Source organism: Tachyglossus aculeatus, chromosome 23, assembly GCF_015852505.1.
Source record: "Tachyglossus aculeatus isolate mTacAcu1 chromosome 23, mTacAcu1.pri, whole genome shotgun sequence".
Lineage (NCBI taxonomy): Eukaryota > Metazoa > Chordata > Mammalia > Monotremata > Tachyglossidae > Tachyglossus > Tachyglossus aculeatus.
Window position 1 is genome coordinate 28,887,566 of NC_052088.1, and position 16,525 is coordinate 28,904,090.

At 47.8% G+C, this 16,525-nt stretch overlaps 1 protein-coding gene across 2 annotated transcripts in view; it reads right to left on the reverse strand.

The window, feature by feature from the left end:
* Positions 1 to 11,725, reverse strand: part of ERAP1 (endoplasmic reticulum aminopeptidase 1) — a 40,592-nt gene extending 28,867 nt beyond the window's left edge. The window contains exons 1-4 of one of the 2 annotated variants that reach the window (XM_038765953.1): positions 11,680 to 11,725; positions 3,687 to 3,728; positions 2,037 to 2,594; positions 430 to 568 (exon numbers count right to left, since the gene is read on the reverse strand). In XM_038765953.1, coding sequence (XP_038621881.1) covers positions 430 to 568; positions 2,037 to 2,569 — 672 coding nt within the window. In that variant the 5' untranslated portion in view covers positions 2,570 to 2,594; positions 3,687 to 3,728; positions 11,680 to 11,725. Of the gene's footprint in view, positions 1 to 429; positions 569 to 2,036; positions 2,595 to 3,686; positions 3,729 to 11,614; positions 11,658 to 11,679 lie in introns of those variants that run through there. The other variant, XM_038765954.1, reaches the window with a different exon arrangement.
* Between the last annotated feature and the right edge of the window lie 4,800 nt (positions 11,726 to 16,525).

The following is a 16,525-nucleotide window of genomic DNA, read 5'->3' on the forward strand; positions in this document are numbered from 1 at the left end:
GTACCTGAAAGTTCCCCGATAAACAGTCCGTGACCCAAAAAATAATCTCTTGACTAATAAAAATGAGTTCTTTAAAAGCATTCCATATGAAAACTCTATTGATTTCCTTTAATGTGCTATAATAAAATCTTCCTTTTCCACTAACGAACTCTAACTTTATAGTATAGATCATTCATCCCAAATCAAAACTGCTACCAGTTTTAAAAGTATTAATTGAGTGCCCTGGGGTCATTGTAGCAGGTAAAAACGAAAGAGTCACCAGAGCCCTGATTTTTTTCAAACCATCAATTGAGGTATTTATTGAGCACTGACTGTCTGCAGAGCACTGTACTTACGCTTGGGAGAGTACAATGCAACAGAGTTGGTAGACACGATCCCTGCCCTGAAGAAGCTTACAATCTTGTTCCTCCTGAAGGAAATCAAACTTACAATTGGCATGTTGGAGAGGGCCAAGTGTCTGGGATCTCTTCTGATCCTAACCGCAAAAGTGGCTTTGAAGGCTGGCTCATCAAAACAGGGAAAAGCCATACGGGCTGCCGTTGGTTCAAAGTGGGTGGACGCAAGAGTCCTGCATGAAACCACAGGAAACGTTATTTCCCTTTGCTTTGTATTCCACAAAATAATCCACTCAACGGTTTAGGAAATCTAAATTACCATGAAGTCTCTCAAAACAGTGTTCCCTTATTGCTGACGCTTTCTTTTCTCTTCCCCCACTACCCTGCTCACTGCTCCAAATCCAACCTCAACCCTCCCTTGGGTACTTCCAAGAGTCTGCCTGGCCCATAAAAAGTGAATCTCAGGAGCATCCTTTGTTTGAAGTTCATGGAATTGAACAGGTCCAGGCTGCCCATGCAATTTCAGAAATGGCTAAAACCTTTAAAAAAGGCCATTCTCTAAGGACAAAAACAAAAATATTCAGAAGGAAAGGGAGTGAAAGAAAAAGAACTGTAAAATTTCCCCAGAGGGTAAAGAGCTAAGAAATGAACATATACATCAGATAAATCTGGTTTAATCATTAACTATGGTTCCCTCTGCTGAAGGCAGAAAATAAGGAAAGAGAGAAAGTGAGAAAGAAGAAAGATAATGAGAGGAAGAGAGATAAGAGTGTTGAGTAAGATTCTTTTAACTCTAGAAAGAAGATGTTAGTCGATCAAAACCCAAGAAAAAGTTCAGTTATAATGAGGTTCCGAAGCAACATCTGTAGTATACAAAGGATGCCAAGCACTAAGGTATCAGGCTCTGTGGTACAAATACCTGAACAGGAATCAGCGTGGCCTAGTGGAAAGATCCCAGGCCTGGAAATCAGAGGCCCTGGGTTCTAATCCCAGCTCTGTCACTTGTCTACTGTGTGACTTTGAGCAAGTCACTTCACTTCTCTGTGCCTCAGTCATCTCATCTATGAAATGGGGATTAAATCCTATTCCCTCATAGACTGTGAGCCCCACATGGGGCAGGGACTGAATCTGACCTGATTATCTTGTATCTACCCCAGTTCTTAGTAGTTCCAGGCACATAAGTGCTTAAATCATGAAAACATAAAAAAAAAAATTTGAATGAAATCAAAACTTGTTCCACACACTTCTTAGCATCCTAAACACAGACCCATTTTGCATAGAATTTAAGGTAAACTGCAACAGTCCAGTTTGTGATACAGCTTCTGGATCAGTTTGAAAGAAAGCCCCACCTACTTGCATTTCTTCATTCATTCAATTGTATTTATTGAGCGTTTACTGTGTGCAGAGCACTGTACTAAGTGCTTGGGAAGTACAAGTTGGCAACATATAGAGGTGTTCCCTAGCCAACAACGGGCTCACAGTCTAGAAGGGGAGGCAGACAACAAAACAAAAAATGTAGACAGGTGTCAAAGTCATCAGAACAGATAGAATTAAAGCTACATGCACACCATTAACAAAATAAATAGAAAACTGGCTGGAAAAAAATGTTCTCTTTACAGGCTGTCTATAGATTGAGAGGCAAAAAACAGATTGGACCCCCCTCCCCACCCTTTTCTTTGAGGAGAAATTATGTTGTTTTACCTCATTTCACCTTCTTGAGTCTTGTAGGTGCTTTTATAAAAGCCACTGAAACCCTCCGAAAGAGTACCAGTGTATTCGATGGCTACCGTATACTGCCGTCCGACATGGAGCGGCTCAGCAGATACGAGGGCCACCTGCTCATACGGAGGATATTCTAACACGGTCAGCTTTCTCCCGGGGTGACTGGCTCTGGACCCCTCCCAAAGAGTCACCGTGGTAACGTGCAGGTCTTTGCTGTGCAGGATGATGGCACTGGTGGTCTGATGGACGGAAACTAAGATCTCAGTGAATCCTAGGAAGGTCAGGGTGGTGAGATTGGCGTGGATCATGAGCTCATAATGAACGGGGAGGACGTGTTGAGGAAGTCTCATCTGATGCCAGGGAAATGGTTCTCCGTTACTAGAGAGCAGAGGGGTGGTTTCATTGCTCTGGCTCCACACAGAAGTTGCCACAATTAAGAGGATCAAGACGGCAGGAGTTGCAAATGGCCATTTGCAGGACGGGAAGGGAAAGGCAGGCATTTTGTTCTTCATTAAAATGACACTTGCAGGTAGAAATCTTTAAAAAGAAAGGAAATCAGTCAACGGTATTTATGGCATGCTTGTTGTGTGCAGAGCACTGGAGAGGGCACCACACAATAGAATTGGTAGACAGGATCCCTGCCCTCAAAAAGCTTACCCAAACACATTAAACCACACAGGCAGCATCCATTTCAAGTTTTCTTGCCAGTTAGTAAATATCACCTATTTCCAAATACTCTTTAGGTACTCCCTTTAGTTTCAAAGGGATCATAGTAATAACCGCTGGGAAGGTAAAGAAATCACCCAGGCACCAGGAATGAGCAGGAAGGAGAAAAGTTTACATCTCCAATGCTTCCTTGAAAAACGAATTTTCCCTTGAGTGGTTTAGGGTGAATAACGAGAACTATTGATGATTAGGCAACAAGAACATTCAAGGAAAATAGCATTGACAATATCATGTCAGTCATGAGAAAATTGTATATGATGATTTGTTATCATTCAATAGGATTTACTGAGCACTTATTGTGTGCATAGTCTGTACTAAGCACTTGGGAGACTATAAGAGACTTAGTAGATAGTATCCCAGTTGGTAGATATGATCCCTGCCCTCAAGGAGTTTATAATCTAGTGAGGAGCTTGCAATCAAATTTACACCAAGGTGGGGTGGGGGGGGGGTGAAAGGGTCAGCAATGCTAACTGGTGAATAAGGCTATACACAACCATGAAGAGATGTAGATATAAAACTCTAAAAGTTATGTCTTTAATGGGATGACACTTCTGGCATTCTGAAAAAACTGAGAAAAACCCCCAATACAGCATTCCCAGAAAATATTATCTTCTAGAGAAGTTCATTGTTTCTTGTCAGAAAGTTACTGGTTTTATTAACATCCAAATATTAAGTGAAATATAACTCCCTTGTCCATTTACATATTAACCAGGGCACCAAGTGCACCCTTTTCTCCATTTTAAATTCCCTGTTTGGACAGGGAATGCATCTGTTACATTGTTGTATTGTCTCTCCCAAGCTCTTACTACAGTGCTCAGTACACAGTAAGTACTCAATAAATATGACTGACTCACTAATCCCAGAAACTCCCCACACTCCTCATTCAGAACTGTAAATACTCACCAGAACAGCCCCACACAGTTTACTCGTCTTGGTGAAGCAGATCTGCAGATCCAATATAAGAAAGCCAGCTGTTATTTTATGGTGACTTGCCTCATATCCTAAAACTTCTACTTCTAGGAGTACCTATTACTTTTCCTTCTGCTTCCACTGCATGCCTACAATTTATGTCTTCCTGTCTTCCCACTTAGACTGCAAGTTCCCTCAGGATAGGACCTAAACCTTTTATTTTTTATTGTATCTTCCCAAGCACCTAGCTGGTCCCTTCACCTTCACATTCCTGGAAGAAGGAAAATTGTCTAGGAGCTTAGCGGGGAGCTGAAATGATTGCTAAGGGAAGAGGTGAAAACACAACTCACAGCGGGTCTGGGACCTGGATTTTCAAATGGGTGGGAGTTGGTTGAAGTGTTCTAGTCTCAGTCTGGGTCCCACCCCAATACCCCTGATTCTGAAAAGGTTGCTAGAGCTGAAATGGGAATTTTCAAGGTAGAGCAGGAAGGCTCTGCAAGCCCATTTGCACACTTGCTGCCTCCCAAATTGTCCAAATCTCCACGTACTTTGTTTTTCTCCTTTCCCCTTCCCCATTCTAATCACTTCCACCACCCAATTCAGCCATGGGACTGAGCAGACTTCCCTCATCCTGTGCTTTGCACACAGTAAGTGCTCAATAAATGCAATTGAGCAAATATTGCTAGACGTCTGTTAAGGTAAAGGTATAATACATAGATTTAAACTGAATAAATGGATATAAAAATAAAGAATAAAGTCTTAAATAAGCAAAGAGATTTTAAATCCCAAAATTAATACAGCCTACAATCGGTTGGGCAGCATCAATAGTACTTACTGAGCACTTACTAGGTGCAGAGCACTGTACTAAGTGCTTGGGTTGCAAGTGCCACACTCAAAAGGTGTGTATAAAGCAGATGAAGAGAAAGCAAGGGCTGCTGTTATTTCTCTTGTGGGTGAACAGAATTATTCTGTCCCCCAGACGTGGACTAGACCCTCTAAACCAATTCAGGCACCTCCCCTCATCAGCTGCTGGGAATAATGGGATAGACAGTGCAACCACGTGAGAGATTATGAATGCCTCTGTGCACACTATCTTTACAAATGGATTAACAGGCCCTATTTACCCTGTATAAAGCAGATGAAGAGAAAGCGAGGGCTGCTGTTATTTCTCTTGTGGGTGAACAGAATTATTCTGTCCCCCAGACGTGGACTAGACCCTCTAAACCAATTCAGGCACCTCCCCTCATCAGCTGCTGGGAATAATGGGATAGACAGTGCAACCACGTGAGAGATTATGAATGCCTCTGTGCACACTATCTTTACAAATGGATTAACAGGCCCTATTTACCCTGTATAAAGCAGATGAAGAGAAAGCGAGGGCTGCTGTTATTTCTCTTGTGGGTGAACAGAATTATTCTGTCCCCCAGACGTGGACTAGACCCTCTAAACCAATTCAGGCACCTCCCCTCAGCTGCTGGGAATAATGGGATAGACAGTGCAACCAAGTGAGAGATTATGAATGCCTCTGTGCACACTATCTTTACAAATGGATTAACAGGCCCTATTTACCCTGTATAAAGCAGATGAAGAGAAAGCGAGGGCTGCTGTTATTTCTCTTGTGGGTGAACAGAATTATTCTGTCCCCCAGACGTGGACTAGACCCTCTAAACCAATTCAGGCACCTCCCCTCATCAGCTGCTGGGAATAATGGGATAGACAGTGCAACCAGGTGAGAGATTACGAATGCCTCTGTGCACACTATCTTTACTAATGGATTAACAGGCCCTATTTACCCTGTACTCTTTAGCCTTAATATAAATGTCTATGCAATAAAGTTGTTCCAGATATTGCTCTTTCAATGCCAACAGCACTTAGCATTCATTCACTCATTAATTTGTATTTATTGAGCACATACAGTGTGCAAAGCAATGTACTAAATGCTTGGGAGAGTACAAGCCCTACTGAGAGCTCATCTCCTCCAGAAGGCCTTCCCAGACTGAGCCCCCTTTTCCTCTGCTCCTCCTCTCCTCCCCATCACCCCAACTCCCTCCCTCTACTCTACCCCCTTCCCCACCCCACAGCACTTGTGTATATTTGTACATATTTATTATTCTATTGATTTTATTAATGATGGATATATATATATATAATTCTATGTATTTATTTTGACACTATTGATGCCTGTCTACTCATTTTGTTTTGGTGTCTGTCTCCCCTTTCTAGACTGTGAGCCTGTTATTGGGTAGAAATTGTCTGTTGCCAAACTGAACTTTCCAAGTGCTTAGTACAGTGCTCTGCACACAGTAAGCGCTAATACAATTGAATGAATGAATACAAAATAACAATAAACAGACTCATTCTCTGCCCACAGTGAACTTGCAGTCTAGGGGATGTTTACATATATATGAATGAATGGATAGCTATACATACCTCCACACAATGGGCAGTAATACTAATTATGGTACTTGTGAAACACTATATGCCAAGCACTGTATGTAGTACTAGGGTAGATATAAGATGAGAAATGCTAGTAAATGAATAAATTCATTCAATTGTATTTATTGAGCACATATTCTGTGCAAAGCACTGTACTAAGTGCATGGGAAGTACAATGCAGCACCAAATAGAAACAATCCCCACCCACAACAGGCTCACAGTCTAGAAGAATAATTTCCCTGGCAGTCTTTCACCAATACAGCTTGTTCAAAAACCACAAACTTGTACCTTAAAATGTACTTTTCACCTTCATTTTCCCTTTCAGTAGAGTCAAATATGACTCTAATTCCAGGTGCAACTACTGAAAGCTATATACAATGCACATCGGACAGTCTAATTGATCATCTGCACACCTGATGTTACCTGTTGAATCTGATGTTACTTCTCTTTGCCTACATCTGAAAAACTGAGCTCGCAGCTCGCTAATGAACCAGATTGCTTAGTCATGGGCTTCAGAATGAGGCATGCTGAGTAGTTTTCTTTATTCTTACATCAGTCCAGACAGTTTATTTTTTGAATGGTCATTTGAGATTATTTAAGGATTTCTGGAGATTTGGGGGAATGTGAAATTCAAAACCCCCAAGTTCAGAGCCGCGGTAGGTTGCTTAAAAGCTTTCTGCTCCAGAAAAGTGACTGAAGCCAGTAGGCTCTCAAAGGAGTGGTGGTGTGTGACAATGGCTTCGTCTACACATTTGACTTTCAAATCACTAAAATGCTGTAAACAGAAGCTCTGCAGCAGCACGAGTTCATTGTGGGTAGGGAATGTGTCTGTTTTACGGTTAATATTGTACTCTCCCAAGCACTTAGTACTGTGCTCTGCTCACTATAAGACTTCAATAAATACAACTGACTGAGCAACTGACCTGACTACAAGTTCCCTCTGGCTGTAAGTCCCCGGTGGGCAGGGAACCGGGAACATAGCTACCACCTTTGTTGTACTGTACTCTCCCAAATGCCTAGCACAGCATTGTGCAGTCAGCAAGCACTCAATCAATACCACTCATTGCTTGATTGATTCCTGGCCTGGTGGAGGATTCCTCCAGAACAGCCTTATTGACAGATAGCCACTCTGGGCTTGGAACTGAACCCCTAAGCGAAGGACCTTTTCCCTAGAAAATAACTGTGATTACTCTAACAGTGGAAAATGAGGAAGCAATGGGTGCCCACTTTCAGCGCCTCTCCATGACCAGCTGGGATGCCTGCAGAGAAACCGGAAAAACACTGCTAAATTCTCGGAGAAAGTGGAGCCCCTCCAGAAGTTGGGTTGAGAGGGGTGGGTAGCACAGAGGGATCCCAGTTCATTAGTTTGAGGAAGGCTGAGTACAGAAACAGGCCCAAACCTTGACAGTTAGACCTCAGTCAATGGTATTCATTGGATGACTGCTCTATACTAAGCGCTAATGGCCCAGTGGATAGCGCCTGGGCACCAGAAGGTCATGGGTTCTAATCCCAGTTCTGCCACTTGTCTGTTGTGCAACCTTGGGCAAGTCACTCAACTTCTCTGAGCCTCAGTTCCCACATCTGTTAAATGGAGTGAGAGCCCAGGTTGGGACAGGAACTGTGTCCAACCCAATTATAGAGAAGCAGCAGGGCTCTGTGGAAAGAGCACGGGCTTTGGAGTCAGAGGTCAGGGGTTCAAATCCCAGCTCCACCAATTGTCAGCTGTGTGACTTTGGGCAAGTCACTTAACTACTCTGTGCCTCAGTTCCCTCAACTGTAAAATGGGGATTAAGACTGTGAGCCCCCCGTGGGACAACCTGATCACCTTGTACCCCCCAGCACTTAGAACAGTGCTTTGCACATAGTAAGCGCTTAACAAATACCATCATTATTATTATTATCTTGTATCTTCCCCAGTGCTTAGAATGGTGCCTAGTATATAGTTGATATAGAGAAGCAGCATGGCTTAGTGGAAAGAGCACGGGCTTGGGAGTCAGAGGACATAGGTTCAAATCCCGCCTTTGCCACGTGTCTGCTGTGTGACCTTGGGCAAGTCACTTAACTTCTCTGTGCCTCAGTTACCTCATCTGTAAAATGGGGATTAAAAGTGTGAGCCCCATGTGGGACAACCTGATTACCCTGTGTCTACCCCAGCGCTTAGAACTGTGCTTGGCACATAGTAAGCACTTAACAAATACCGTTATTATTATTATCATTATTATTAAGAGCTGGGTTCTAATCCTAGCTCTGCCACATGTCCGCTGTGTGACTTTGGGCTCTGGGCTTCAGTTACTTCAACCGTAAAAATGGAGATGAGTGAGAACCCCATGTGGGACAGGAACTTGTCCAACCTGATTAACTTGTATTTACCCTAGCGCTTATTATGTGCCAAGTACTGTGCTGCAGCCATAATAATAATAATAATAATAATGGCATTTATTAAGCGCTTACTATGTGCCAAGCACTGTTCTAAGCGCTGGGGGGGGGGGGACTACAAGGTGATCAGGTTGTCCCACGTGGGGCTCACAGTCTTCATCCCAATTTTATAGATGAGGGAACTGAGGCACTGAGAAGTTAAGTGACTTGCCCAAAGTCACACAGCTGACAAGTGGTGGAGCCGGAATTTGAACCCATGACCTCTGACTCCAAAGCCCGGGCTCTTTTCCACTGAGCCACGCTGGTAGATCCTCATGGCCCACAGCAAGCTGTGAGCATGGTGGGAGCAGCAGTCAAAAGGCGGCTGGTTGTGTCTGTCACTAGTCAATCAGTGGTATTTATTGAGGGCTGACTGTGTGCCTCTGCATACTGTACTAAGTGCTTGGGAGAGTACAATCCAGCAGAGTCGGTAGACATTTTCCCTACCTCCAGGGAGCTCACACTCTAGAGAATAGTAACAATTCTCCAGCCTATTTCAGAATGGCCATTTTGGTTATGTCATCTGTAAAATGGGGATTATAATAATAATAATGGTGCCATTTGTTAGGTGTTTACTATCTGCCAAGCACTGTTCTAAGCACTGAGGAGGATAAAAGGTGATCAGGTTGTCCCACTTGGGGCTCACAGTCTTAATCCCCATTTTACAGATGAGGTAATTGAGGCCCAGAGAATAATAATTAATAGTAATAATGGCATTTATTAAGCACTTAGTATGTGCAAGGCACTGTTCTAAATGCTGGGGAAGTTACAAGGCAATCAGGTTGTCCAACGGGGGGCTCACAGTCTTAATCCCCATTTTACAGATGAGGTAACTGAGGGCCAGAGAAGTTAAGTGACTTGCCCAAATTCACACAGCTGACAAGTGGCGGAGCCAGGATTTGAACCCATGACCTCTGACTCCAAAGCCCAGGCTCTTTCCACTGAGCCACGCTGCTTCTCTAAGTGAAGTGACTTACCCAAAGCCCCACAGCTGACAAGTGGTGGAGCCGGGATTATGAATGCGAGCCCCATGTAGGACAAGGCCTGTATCCAACCTGCTTAACTTGTACCTACCCCAGTGCTTAGAACAGTGCTTGGCACATAGTAAGTGCTTAATAAGTACCATAATTATTATTACAGCTTTACTATTACCCCAGAACTAGTAGGTGGATGGGACATAGGTCCTCATTTGGAAGTCCCTGAAAAGAAGTAGCATGCTGTAGCAGATGGAATCTGAGCCTGAGAGTCAGGTCATGAGTTCTAATCCTAGCTCTGCCACATGTGTGCTGTGTGACCGTGGGCAAGTCACTTTACTTCTCTGTGCCTCAGTTCCCTCATCTGTAAAATGGGGAATGAAACTGAGCCCCAAGTGGGACAGGGACTGTGTCCAATGCAATTTGGTTGTATCTACCCTAGACCTTAGTTCAGTGCCTGGCACATAGTAAGTGCTTAACAAATATTATTACTGTTATTAATTCTTATTATTAATATTAAGGACACAGCCAACGTGGGAAGATGTGTGTGGAAGGGCGAGGTCATCCTCTCCTCCTTCCCAGCCGTGTTGATGTACTCTCCTCCCCCTTCTGGACTGTGAGCCCACTGCTGGGTAGGGACCGTCTCTATATGTTGCCAACTTGTACTTCCCAAGCGCTTAGTACAGTGCTCTGCACACAGTAAGCGCTCAATAAATACGATTGATTGATTAATTGATTCTAAGGGGTGGGGGCCTTTGACCTGTTCACTCCTGCCAGGACTAGGACTGCCCCTGCCCCGGCCCCTGCCCTGGGGAAACCAAGTGGGGGGTTCCGGGGGCTGCTCTTGCTCATGGGTGGGGGGTCTCCAGGACACACTTTTTTGTCTTTGCAGGGGGTTCCTGGGCTGCTCTTGCATGTAACAGGGGCCACTAGCTCATGACTGGGCTACTCTGGGTCACGGAGGGGGTCCCTGGGCTGCTCTGGGTCATGGTGGGGGTCACGGCGGGGGTCTCTGGGCTGCTCTGGGTCAGGGGGGAGTCATGGCAGGGGTCCCCAGGCTGCTTTGGGTCACAGTGCGGGTCATGGCAGGGGTCTCTGGGCTGCTCTGGGTCAGGGGGGAGTCATGGCAGGGGTCCCCAGGCTGCTTTGGGTCACAGTGCGGGTCATGGCAGGGGTCTCTGGGCTGCTCTGGGTCACAGTGGGGGTCATGGCAGGGGTCTCTGCGCTGCTCTGGGTCACAGTGGGGGTCATGGAGGGGGTCCCCAGGCTGCCCTGGGTCACAGTGGGGGTCATGGAGGGGGTCCCCAGGCTGCTCTGGGTCACAGTGGGGGTCATGGAGAGGGTCTCTGGGCTGCTCTGGGTCACAGTGGGGGTCATGGAGAGGGTCTCTGGGCTGCTTTGGGTCATGGTGGGGGTCATGGCGGGTGTCTCTGGGCTGCTCTGGGTCACAGTGGGGGTTCATGGAGGGGGTCCCCAGGCTGCTCTGGGTCACAGTGAGGGTCATGGAGGGGGTCTCTGGGCTACTCTGGGTCACGGTGGGGGTCATGGCGGGGGTCTCTGGGCTGCTCTGGGTCACGGTGGGGGTCATGGAGGGGGTCCCCAGGCTGCTCTGGATCACAGTGGGGGTCGTGGAGGGGGTCCCTGGGCTGCTCTGGGTCACGGTGGGGGTCATGGCGGGGGTCCCCAGGCTGCTGGGGGTCACGGGGGGGTATGGAGGGATCCCCGGGCTGCTTTGGGTCCCAATGGGGATCACGGCGAGGGTCTCTGGGCTCCTTTGGGTCACGGTGGGGATCATGGAGGGGTTTCCCGGGCTGCTTTAGGTCCCAGTGGGGGGTCATGGCGGGGGTCCCCGGGCTGCTGGGGGTCCCGGTGGGGGCCCCCGGGGGGCTGGGGGAGGGGGACGGGGTCACCGGGCCGCGCCGGCACGGGGCTGGAGGAGGGGGAGGAGGAGGAGGAGAAGGAGGGGTCGGGGGGCTCCCGCTCCCGGTCCCTGGCTCCGTTTTTGCAGCCGTCGGGGCCATAGTCAGGAAGCTGGGGGGAGCGGGGAGGAAGCTGGGGGGGAGCGGGGGGCGCTCAAACCATCCCGCTCCCACCTACTAAGGCTCGTGCGGCCCTGGGCCGGGGTCCGTCCGGCGATGGGGGCGGGGGGCTTCGCCCGGTACCTGTCCGTCCGGCCCGCTGTCTCTGTCCGGCCGTCCGTGCGGCCTCCGGGCACCAACACCCCCCGGGCGGGCCGGGCCAAGCCAAGCCAAGCCGATAAACCGAAAGCGAAAGAGGAGCCGCCCGGGGGGAGGAGAGCTGCCGGGGGGAGGGAAACGGGGGGGGGGGAGAGCTGGGGGGAGGGAAATGGGGGGGGTGGGGGAAGGAGAACTAGGGTGGAGAGGAAAATGGGGGGGTGGGAGAGGGGGAGGAGAGCTGCGGGTGGGGGGAGGGAAATGGGGGCGTGGGGGGAGGAGAGCTGGGGCGTGGGGAGACAGAAATAGAGGGGTGGGAGAGGAGGGAGGAGAGCTGGGGCCTGGGGAGAGGGAAATAGAGGGGTGGGGGGGAGGAGAGCTGGGAGGAGGAAAATGGGGGGTGGGAGAGAGGGAAGGAGAGCTGGGGGTGGGGGGAGAGAAATAGAGGGTGTGGGGGGAGGAGAGCTGGGGGGCAAGTAAGGTTGGGGGTTGAGAGGAGTGAAAAAGTGGGAGCGGGGAGGGGAGCTGGAAGGGGGGTGGGGAAAGAAGTGGAGGGATTGGGGAAAGGGGAGCAACAGAGCTGGGAGGGGGGAGGGCAGTGTGGGAGCAGAGCCAAGGGTGGGCGGCAACCCCAAACCCAGTCTGTCTGTCTGTCTGTCTGTCTACCGGAGTGGCTGAAGGCCAAGGAACCCCAAGAGTCCCAGGATACTGGGCAACCACCAAACCCCGTCTGTCTGTCTGTCTGTCTGTCTGTCTGTCTGTCTACCAGAGTGGCTGAAGGCCAAGGAACCCCAAGAGCCCCAGGATCCTGGGCAACCACCAAACCCTCCGCCCTCCGGTCCTGGTCCTTTGGCTGGTCGTTTTCTGGGGCAGGGGTGGGAGGCAGACCAGGCTCATGCAGGATCGGGGTCATGAGCCCAGTGGGCCACCAGCCCAGAAGAAGAAGCCAACGGCCAAGTCCGCTAAGCCAGCCGGCCTCCCTTTTAAAGTCGCATGGCTCAGTGGAAAGAGCCCGGGCTTTGGAGTCAGAGGTCGTGGGCTCAAATCCCGGCCCCACCACTTGTCAGCCGTGTGACTTTGGGCAAGTCACTTCACTTCTCTGCTCCTCAGTTACCTCATCTGTAAAATGGAAATTAAGACTGTGAGCCCCCCGTGGGACAACCGGATCGCCTTGTAACCTCCCCAGCGCTTAGAGCAGTGCATTGCACATAGTAAGCGCTTAGTAAATGCTATTGTTATTATGATGATGATGATGATGAGTCAGATCTTAGGGCCGCAATCCTGGTGCCAGTGGTTCCAGGCCCGTTGAACTGCTGCTGTCTTTCCCAGCCCTGTCCCATTGCCAGGGCAAGCTTTTCTACAGTCATTAATAATAATAATGGCATTTATTAAGCGCTTACTATGTGCAAAGCACTGTTCTAAGCGCTGGGGAGGTTACAAGGTGATTAGGTTGTCCCACAGGGGGCTCACAGTCTTAATCCCCATTTTACAGATGTGGTAACTGAGGCCCAGAGAAGTAAAGTGACTTACCCAAGGTCACACAGCTGACAATTGGCGGAGCTGGGATTTGAACCCATGACCTCTGACTCCAAAGCCCGGGCTCTTTCCACTGAGCCACGCTGCTTCTCACTGCTTCTCAGAGTCATTCACTGTTCATCTGCAGTGCTTTCGATATTAGCAATGCTACAGCAAATTACCGTTTACCAAATAGGGTTTTTCATTCATTCGTTCATTCAATCGTACTTATTGAGCACTTACTGTGTGTGGAGCACTGGACTAAGCCCTTGGAAAGTACAATTCGGCAACAGATAGAGACAATCCCTACCCAACAATGGGCTCACAGTCTAGAAGGGGGAGAGAGACAACAAAACAAGTAGACCAATATCATCAAAATAGATAAATAGAATTATAGATATATACACATCATTAATAAAATAGAGTAATAAATATGTACAAATATACACAAGCTGCTTTTGGGACGAAGGGAGTAGAGCAGAGGGAGGGAGTAGAGGCGATGGGGAGGGGAGGAGGAGCACAGGAAAAGGGGTCTCAGTCTGGGAAGGCCTCTTGGAGGAGGTGAGCTCTCAGTAGGGCTTTGAAGGGAGGAAGAGAGCTTGTTTGGTGGATGTGCGGAGAGAAGGCGATCCAGGCCAGGGGAAGGACGTGGGCCGGGGGGTCGACGGCGGGACAGGCGAGAATGAGGCCCAGTGAGGAGGTTAGTGGCAGAGGAGCGGAGAAGGAGAGAAGGGAGGTGAGGTAGGAGGGGGTGAGGTGATGGAGAGCTTTGAAGCCAATAGTGAGGAGTTTTAGCTTCATGTGAAGGTTGATAGGCAACCACTGGGGATTTTTGAGGAGGGGAGTGACATGCCCAGAGCATTTAAATCCCAAGTATATTTCCGAGTTTTCAAAGCTCACATTATTGTTCCCACTGTTGCTAAGGAAACAGCGATTGCAAAGAGCGAGTTTGCAATCTAGGCAGGATTAAATATATTTTGTGCAGATGTTTGAAGGACAGTTGTTCTCAACTCCCACATCCATCAGCATTTTTGCAACACAAAATACTGACAACCGCCCCGACGGCACTTCTGTACCGATACAGCCACTACTATAGTGGTACTAAGAGTCGTATTAAGTTGTTACTGCATGCAGAACACTGTACTAAGCGCTAGGAAAGAATGCACAGGTGAAACATGGACATGATCCCTGACCCTCGGTGGGCTCTCAAACTAAAAATAACGAGAGAGAAGGTACCTCAAGACTGTGAGCTCGTTGTGGGCAGGGAAAGCGTCAACCACTCTGTTGTACTCTCCCAAGCGCTATTTTTACTATTTTTTTTATTTTTACGCTCATATTTATTGAGCGTTTTACTGTGTGCAGAACACTATACTAAGCCCTTGGGAAAGTACATCACAACAATAAACCGACACAGTCCCTGCCCACATACTGTAGTTTGATTGACAACCGACATATGAGAGATGAAACAAAACACTAAGACCATACAGACAGAGATGAATTGGCTAGGGGGTAGAATTTCAGGATCAGAGTGTGAACCCCATGTGACTGTGTCCAACCTGATTAACCTGTCTCTACCCCAGCGCTTAGAAGAGTGCCGTTCACATAGTAAGCACAAAACAAGTACCAGAAAATAAGAATGGGCTGCAGCCGCTTAGATCCTCACAGCTCACGGAACCCAGGGCGTTCTGGGAGCAAGAGTCTGGTGGTGGATTGTGTCAGTCATTAATCAATCACTGGTATTGTCAGTATCGATCAATCAGTGTGCCTCTGCACACTGTACTGAGCACTTGGGAATGTGCAACAGAGTTGGTAGACACATTTCCTACCCTCAAGGAACACAAAATCCAGAAGTCCTCTCATCCTCCCCTCATTTGCTTAATTCATGCAGTTGTATTTATTGAGCACTTATTGTGTGCAGAGCAGTACTAAGTACTTCCTTCTTATTTTTAGATTGTGAGCCCTCAAGGGTCAGGGACCATGCCTAATTCTCACCTGTGCATTCTTTCCCAGTGCTTGGTACACTGCTCTGCACACAGTAACCACTCAATACTATTTGCTAATACTACTAATAGTAGTGGCTATCTGCTGAACAGATCAGTACAAAGCACCATCGTACTCTCCCATCCAATCGTATTTATTGAGCGCTTACTGTGTGCGGAGCACTGTACTAAGCGCTTGGGAAGTACAAGTTGGCAACATATAGAGACGGGCCCTACCCAACAGCGGACTCACAGTCTAGAAATGCACTTAGTACAGTGCTCTGCACACGGTAAGTGCTCAATATATACAACTGATTGAGAATTTTGTGGAGCAGAAATGCTGAGAGATGCGGGAGTTGAGAGGTAAAAGGTTAAAAAAAATGACACATCTCATGAATTTGCATATCAAAGTCGATTCTACCGCTTGGCGAGATATTTAGAGTGAGTGTCGGTTTGCCCGGTGAGGGGAAGCGGTGACTGAGGACCCTTTCCGCATCCTGCATTCTTCCGTTACCCACAGTGCGTAGCACCTCTTTTGCTTCTTCCTTCTGGTGTTACAATCTTCCCCAAACCTTTGCGTGAAGACGGCCATCCCCTTTCCAATGGTAAAAGACACCAGGGAAGCGGGGAAATCCCTGAGCTAGTCGAGACTAAAATCAGTAGCTCATCCCGAATTGTACTTCTCTAGTTCAGTCCAGCTCACGGTCACTCCCCACTTTGGATTCCATCCAAGAAACAAGTGCTGAACTTGTGAGATTTAGGCTTTCCTAGCTCCTGGAGGTCATAATAATAATAATAATAATAATAATAATATTGGTATTTGTCAAGCGCTTACTATGTGCAAAGCACTGTTCTAAGTGCTGGGGAGGCTACAAGGTGATCAGGTTGTCCCATGTGGGGCTCACAATCTTAATCCCCATTTTGCAGATGAGGTACCCGAGGCCCAGAGAAGTGAAGTGACTTGCCCAAAGTCACACAGCTGACAATTGGCGGAGCCGGGGTTTGAACCAAAGTCATCTTCGGCTATGTTCAGCTCTCAGCTTTTCCGCCGAGGTTTTCCTATTTTGAAAGTAGAATGGCACTGTGCCCATCCACGGTGACGTCGGGTAGGAGCGTGTCATCATTTCTCACTTTCTTTAGCTGAGTTCTGGCTAATTTTCATGGTTTCGAGATGGTCCATCCCTACAGGGAGGCAGCGGCCCTTCTGCCTGCATGTAGCAGCGGGACGGCACTGAAAAGTCTTAAAGCAGAAAGGAAAGCTATTAAGTAGCCAGCTGTAATTACATCCAAACTCTAGCTGAGAGGGCCACTGGCTCCCCTTCATCCCCCCCGTTGTTTAA